This window comes from Trematomus bernacchii, unplaced genomic scaffold (genome assembly GCF_902827165.1).
Source record: "Trematomus bernacchii unplaced genomic scaffold, fTreBer1.1, whole genome shotgun sequence".
In the NCBI taxonomy this organism is placed as follows: domain Eukaryota; kingdom Metazoa; phylum Chordata; class Actinopteri; order Perciformes; family Nototheniidae; genus Trematomus; species Trematomus bernacchii.
The window spans coordinates 2,981,637-2,989,553 of NW_022987839.1; the positions used below are offsets into that span (position 1 = coordinate 2,981,637).

The following is a 7,917-nucleotide window of genomic DNA, read 5'->3' on the forward strand; positions in this document are numbered from 1 at the left end:
GTTTTTCTTAAGAAGCTGGAATCTTTTGAATGTGTGGCCGTGAGAGAAATCTCATACAGAGTAGGCTTGTTTGTTTCATTCCGTGGTCGTGGCTGTCCACATTTAATATTCAAAGTAGGTTTTGAATAAGTTATTGAATTTAGGGCTGTAGCATTTAGTCATTTAAGCAATTAGTTTGCCCGACAGAAATTGAGCAATTTTAATAACAGATTATACGTTGAAGTCATTTATCAAGCAAAAGCTCGAAAACAAAGCTTCACAAATCTGTTTCATAAGTATATAATGTTCAAATAAACGTGTGGGTTTCTGGCTGCAGTTGAGACAAAAAGGAGAAATCAAAGATGTGACCTTGGACTTATAAAAGCCTTTCTTTCACATATTACATCAGAGCCTGACCAATACATCGTGTTACAGTTATATACGGGTAGAACAGTATGTGTAGAATAAAAAGTGACCAAACATCATGACGAACATGGCATATTAATTACTTAAGTGTATTGGTGAATTTTGTCTGCATATATTGATCACTATTCTGTAAAGAGGACATATTATGCTCAGAAACTCCCTCTGTAGGAAACTTATATCAAACAATACAGGAAAGGGAAAAACCAGCAAAAAAGCATAATCTTTAATATCCAAATAAATATTTCTTTACTAAATAAATACATTGGGCTGGCTACATTGCATGAAGTAGTTGATTGATTTGTACTAGTTGGAAATGTGTAGTTATCACTCTTGTCCACTGACTTCATGTCGCTTCCTTCTCTCCTAATCTCTTTCTCTCTTCGCTCTCGACATATGCTCCCCTCTCTGCCGGCGGTGCTGACTTGGCTTCCTGTCACAATTCATCCATCTCCTTTTGCTCTTCCTTACCCGAGAGGCTTGCACTTACATACCCATATATAAATGCGCACACACACACACACACAGTCACAGTCACGCACACGTCTTACTTGCATTGTCACGGAGGTCAACTGCCCCCAATGGCCGCCTACTCCCAGTCGACTCCTATCAATATCCTCTGCTTCGTCCTCCAGATGTTTAACCCTCAGCTGCTCTTCTTGTCGTCCCGCCGGACCCTTTGTCTCCAAGGCTGTAGCTAAGAGTGTCTCAACTCACTTTTTATTTTGTAACACAGATGTGATGCATGTAGTGTGGTGAGAGAAGACGAAAAACCCGCGTTGAAAATGTATTTTGGATTTTTAAAATGAGTGTAGCCTGAACTGTCAGATCAGTATTCATGTTGTTATGTCAAAGTCTCAGTGGGACAGATCACTGCTGTCATAGCGCTGCGTCTGTTAGACTGTAAAACATGGAGGACGAAAACTCAAGCATGCTGTCAAATTTAATTGGGATTTGGGGAGTTCCAGCTAAACTAGAACAGGCGGGTCAAAATCGGCGAGCGCTCAATGTAGTGCGAGGAAAATGAGATGCTTCAAAGCCGACCTGCAACCATGGCTGCTTTTTTACAGTGAATATAACCATGATTTAGACACTAAATAATGACCTTAAATGTTATATAAGGTCATGCAAATATCCGGGCTTGTAACGAGAAGATTGTGTACAGTACTTTTTAAAGAGCTGTTTCACTGCTGCTGCTGAAAAGTGACGCAAAGAGAGACACTCGGACAGAATGATATAATAATAACTCATCATAAGACCGAGGGGAACTTAAAAATCAGTTGATATCTTCTGTGGTTTCATCACTACGAGTGAACCCTTTCAAATTGTCTTTTGATTATTTTTCCTATAAAATATATTGACTGTAGCTTCTTTAGGTATCCATTACTAAATGTGCATCAAGTAAACATGAAGAAAAGACCCCTAAACATGAATGTACTTGAAATATCATGGTTCATGTCCATTTCTTTATTAAGAACTAACACTCAAAAGCTCTTCTATCTTCCTCTCTGGCGCTCTGTAGGTGCCAAATTAATGGATCAGATTTTAAATATCTCATGTGAGAAAACTAAAACTGTTCTAACTTTGGCAGAAATTACAGTGTTCCGTCATTCATATAGTTAGAAGTGTGAAAATAGGAATTCAGTTCCTTTTTCTAACAAAGGACTATTTCTGTACCCGGCTCTTACTTTGACGTCAGACAAATGAAACCAAAATGTCTGAGATTTGTTTCTGTAGTTTCTCTTACAAAGCGCAGTTGAATCAGACGCTGAAAATATCCTTTTGTAGTCAGAGCTTCATTGTTGCTGCTGCTACTCACTGAAGTTCGGTCGAAGCGCTCAGTTTTTTCCACCAAATAACCTTCAGCTCAGTATCTTCTCAGACACTTTCCGCTAGATAAAGTTTATATAGTGAATGAATGGTGTTAGTGAAGGTGACTTTGACTGGAGGATTGGCCCTTAAATAAAAGACAACTGGACATTACTTCAAATTAAGCCATAATATTACACCATCATTTATTTATTGAAGTACATTTTGTATCAATAACATAGATATGCATAGTAGCTAAATACCAAAGCTGTAAAATGGCCATTCAATACGTTTGCCTACAAAATGTAGCCAAATGTAACGGCAGACATTTCTTCAGCATGACTTTCAGTTAAAGAGTCTCTCTTGTGCTTTTTGGGGTTTCCCCTTTCTTGTAATGTGTTATTGTGGCCGTTTCTCAATGTCGAGTATACCTGCTGCAGAGCCACTATTTCAAGTATACTACGTCATCGAGTGGCGCCGAATGCTGGGCATTTAAACAGTCCTTCGGCGCCACTCGATGACGTAGTATACTTGAAATGGTGGCTCTGCAGCAGGTTTACTCGACATTGAGAAACGGCCACTGTATACGTCGTTTCTTGAGCATTTAAACGGTCTGCAAAGGCTTTAATCTCCAAATTCCCTCCTTGATTAGACTCAATGCCGTTTCTACATGTGCTGTAACAAGAAAATGTCCCAATTTTGGGTCAAAAAGAAAAGAAAATCTAATCTAATATCCTACAGCTCCTTTCAAAATCACAATATAACATCAGTCCTGTTTTTGTCCTCTGATTTAGTTTGAAATATGATTATTGCTGGCCGTTGTTTGCCAGTAAAACATGAATGGAAGCAGAAAGTCTCAGGTGAAATCTGCACCCTGAATGCAGCTCTGATCACTCACTGTTTGCGCTTTAGCATTCTGGATGGCAGTGGAGTGTTATTGATTTTCTCTTGATTGAGCTGTTAAATAAATTTCAAGTCTGCCGTAATCCAATTTGACTCCTGTCCCAGTCTTTCCATGTCTGGAATTGGCAGCGCTGTTGCGTCCACATGTAGTTTGTAGTGAAAGGACAGCCTTGAGAGGAGCTTTTAAAGGCACCCAGAGGCAGGACTACACTCACTGAAACTCACTCTTCGCCTCACTTACCAGGAGCCCTAAAAGTAATGAGAAATTACAATAATTTCCACCAGCCAGAGTAGTTCATATTCATTATTCTAAGGAAAAACATAATGATGCCTGCTATAAATGATATTTCATGAATAAAATCAGGTGCGATGTGTTATTTAAGACTCGCTGTTTTATGCATCGGGTCAAGTTCGTCATCACTGCGTCTCCATTAGCTATCGAGAGACATGTTCTTTGTGTAGCAGGAGCGTCACAGTCAGTCATTTAAAAAATACGTTGTTTTTGCTTCAAACTGACTGGCTGTCTCTCAGAGAGGAGATAAACAGGAAACTGAATTTAACTGAAGTGTTCAATGTTACAGTCTCAGCCAGTTCTGGGAGCATTTCAGGTGCCAGAAACACATTTTACTGGCATTTGGTGCTCAGTGGGGGGTAATTTCAGTGCTGCACATATTTAACACTTCAGTATATGCCAGTCTCTTTTATGCACCAGTGCTGTCCACTGCACATATGCCAATTCAGCAGTTTTCAACCTCTCATAGAAAGTGTAAGTCAGCAGAAATGTCTACTTGAGTTGTACAGGTCAATTCACGTCTAAACTGCAGGGCAATTAGACGGTTTCAACACCCAAATGCCATCAGTCATCAAAAATTAGATAAAAACGATTCTGTCTGCACTGCAATGAAGTCACTAAACGATATGCAGTGCCATACAGACGCAATTTCAGATTTTTTTAGGTCAACATTATTTGTGTAAGTCGTATTTCTGGTTCTCATGTAATTCTCTGGCTTGTTATCATGGACATTTCTATTGATTCTTTTATTTGTGTTTGTCACTGAAAAAACAATACTATCAGTTATCTTTTAGACAAATAATTATTACATCATTTTCCCAAAAGCTATTTTTTCATTTAACCACAAGCTTTTCAACTTTTTTTAAATGTTGTCTGAACTCAAGTAGTTACACAACCTTTCCCACAAATAACATCGCCCAAAGATTGTCACAATTCTGATTTAAAATGCTCTTAAGAGAGAATACTGTAAGTAGAGGACAAATAACACCAGACTTTAATGGCAGAGGTTATTTGAACGTGTTTTATACTCTGTTAAACTGAAACATCGATCAGAACAATATTCACTAACCTTTCAGCTCTGTGATGGTTAGTTTCCCGACTCTTCAGAAAAGTAGTCCAGGCTGCTGAATGCTGCCTATAGGAGCGCTGTGACACTACACCATACATTAAAAAACCAAATCAGTGAGCTTCAAGCCTGTAGAATGGGATCGATGTCAGTATAGTGACAATTCCCCATATTATAAACATCTCTTTTCTTATTGTCACTATCTTGTTTTACAATGGCTTGTAATAATGCCCCTATACTAAGCTTTAATGGCGTGGCTCCATATCTTCCTGACACTGTTGGATGGACTTCAGAGAGGCTCAACGTACACTAGCGCTCATCCCAGATAGAGAGGAATCACATCTCCTACGTATTTACGTCGCAGCTTTACTGTACTGTATGTTAGGAGAGTGTGTGGCTAGTCTTGGTGCTTTGGCTTTGGGTTACGCCTTCTCTGACTGCTGCTGCCTTGCCTGCCTGGATAAAGGCAGCATGTATAGCGAGGGATAACAGAAATCTCTTAAGTGCGTCTTTGCAGCCTGTCTTTGTCGCCAGTGGAGGAGTTAGGAAGACTTTTTAGAGGTTAAATCTCATCTCTCCGCTGAATATTGCAAACGCATTAGCATATAAATGTGCTCCTTGTGAGATGCATGTTTAATACGGAGGAGATTTAAAAGTATAATCATACACAAAGTGATGATGTGGCAGTGAATGGGACAAACACAAGACAGGAGGGGGGGGGGTGCGGGGGGTGCTGATGAGAATTGTGTGTGTGTGTGTGTGTGTGTGTGTGTGTGTGTGTGTGTGTGTGTGTGTGTGTGTGTGTGTGTGTGTGTGTGTGTGTGTGTGTGTGTGTGTGTGTGTGTGTGTGTGTGTGTGTGTGTGTGTGTGTGTGTGTGTGTGTGTGTGTGTGTGTGTGTGTGTGTGTGTGTGTGTGTGTGTGTGTGTGTCAGCCTGTGTGAATGACAGAACAATCAGCGGTGGCCTTAACGGGAGAAATATACACACCACAGCTAACCTGCAATCTCCCCCCCTCTCCACTTTCCTCCCTCATCATCCGCACCCCACCCCACCCCACCTCCCTTTTTCTCCCTTCAGAAACCAAAGCAGAGAGACTGGCACCCCCCTGATGGCTTCATCCTGGGCCTGTGGACTCTAATCCTCCTGGTGTTTTTCAAGACGTACGGCATGAAGCACCTCAAACACATCTTCTGAGGCCTCAGCATTCACACCGCTGGATATCGGAGGACACAGAGCTGCAGATATGGAGCTTTCGCTGAAGGGATATTAGAGGAAAGGGTGCGGGGTGTGACAGGCTTATTTTTCCTGTAAAGTGGAAAGAGATGTTTAGCACCACAAATGCTTTCCCAGGAACTGTGTGTTGCAGTTGGTGCCTTTTAGTTTTCTTTTGGGTGATTTCTTTCCGTTGATGAAATGTAAGCATGTGTGTATTTTTCCAAATGTGACGAGGGACACACACTTCAAAGTCATGCATTGGATTTGCAGTTCCTCAATGCCACGGACATTTGATATGTTTTAGGTTTTTCTTGGATTTGTGTTTATTTATTTTGGTGTGGAAAGTGTCTGTGTTGTCGAGCCATTCCATTGTTATTTGGTACAAAAAATGCACTGAATTTATCTGCAGATAATTTAATTTATTTCTGAAAGCGCGCTACTCTACATATTTCAGTAGCGGCGGCGGCCTTTTATTGTTTAAGTGCTACTCAGAGTGTCTGCTCGGTCAGGAGAAGGAAAGTGTGTGATGAGGGCGGCTGATTGGCTGTGAGTGGGCTGTGAAGAGATTACTATTTTATGTCTCTCTTGTCTATATACATTACACCCCTTGACTGTCATATCACGCTCGTGAAGGATAACAATCGCACGTAATCCCATCTCGCCCGATGGACCCATCCACTTTCCCATTCACCAAATTGCCCTCCCTGTGGAAACATCCATTAGCTCCCCAGCCGGGTACTCCGCTGATTGTATTCTGGATGATGGACGGCTATTTCTCCGGCCATTCCACGCCCGGCGCTACAGCAGCGATAAGTGAGTGATAACCTAGTAAGCTGCCGGCCGTCCTAAATGAATCTCCTCGGTGCTGTTCACCTCCTTTTGCCCCTCTCTCTTCCCCTGCATGTGTAACTCCTCTGCATTAGGCTCATTGTTGGAGGGAGTGACTGATTCTCAAAGCATACGGGTTGAACCTGCGGTAGTTTGTCTTTGAGGATCATCCACTGCAACTGTGCTCTGCAGCTGAAGCAGAAAATAGATGGGATTGGAAATGAAACCATATGTATCAGAGGGCAGCTGCTGCGTCAGCCACCAAATACCTTTTTTCTTATGCATTATGTATGCAATGCTTATTTCTTCTTCCTCTCCGTGTATAATTTCCTGTAATCTCATTCTGCCTGGTCCCCTTTCCTAGAGAGCAAGATCCTTTTGATACCCTGATTAAAGATGAAACACTCAATTAAATGAATGCTTTTGTTGTTGTTTTCCTTCCATTATTAATCTTTATAGAAACACATGATCTGATTTAACTGTTAACTACCCTTTAAAGGTGGGGTAGGTAAGTTTGAGAAACCGGCTCGAGATACACTTTTTGTTATATTCCATGGAATGCTCTTAACATCCCGATAGCAATGAATATCTTAAGTGCTTTGACAAAAAGTCCATAAAAAAAATATCATCTGTGGAAGCCGTGGCGCTGTAAAAAGCACGACCAATCATCTGAGCCGGCCCGGCTAAAATAACTGGATGGCCTACCTGCCTGTCAGCCTTCCATCTGGGCACAAACTTATCTCGTGCCCTCATTGGTCATGTGCGCGTTCATGTGTGTTGGAGGAGGGGCTCTGTAAGGGAGTGGCAGATTTTTTCCGGTTGTGTATTTTCAAATTCTAGCGCACTCGAGCTGGTTTCTCCAAAATGACCCACCCCACCTTTAAGGTATGCCCAGCTCAGTCTAAACTTATTTTAAATCACATATAAACTTAACATCTGTAAACTTTAAATTGACATACAGCTTGTACATAATCCCCAGAGAGGCTTTTAAAATATAGTTTTCTTTGTGTTGCAGTCTCGTATTTCCCAAGACATTGGACCCCAGCCTCTATACACAATCTTAAACAATATGCTGGCAGCAGATGCAATAAATAAATTAGAGCCAACCTATCTCCGATGGATTTGTTTGTTCTTAAACCCACTTCAAAATCAACTCAATTTCCTCTGCGCCTCTGGTTGCTCCTTCAGCACACGCAGACGGAATTGAATATATTCTCCTTTCAGCCCGGTGATGTATTCTCCTGTCTCCTCTGTCACTATAGATTCCAAATGCTAATAAAGATCTGTGTCTGTTTTCCTTCACACCTGATTTAGTTGGGAGAAAACCCAGTGACAGGACAATATCAGAGCAGCCACCTCCAAAGAGACGCAGAGACTGAGCAGTGGAAGCAGGATGCTCTGA

General features: G+C 41.4%; 1 protein-coding gene across 1 annotated transcript in view; it reads left to right on the plus strand.

The window, feature by feature from the left end:
* Nucleotides 1-6,933, plus strand: part of pigk (phosphatidylinositol glycan anchor biosynthesis, class K) — a 32,725-nt gene extending 25,792 nt beyond the window's left edge. The window contains exon 11 of the mRNA XM_034153096.1: nucleotides 5,550-6,933. Coding sequence (XP_034008987.1) covers nucleotides 5,550-5,666 — 117 coding nt within the window. The 3' untranslated portion in view covers nucleotides 5,667-6,933. The remainder of the gene's footprint in view (nucleotides 1-5,549) is intronic.
* Nucleotides 6,934-7,917: the final 984 nt, after the last annotated feature.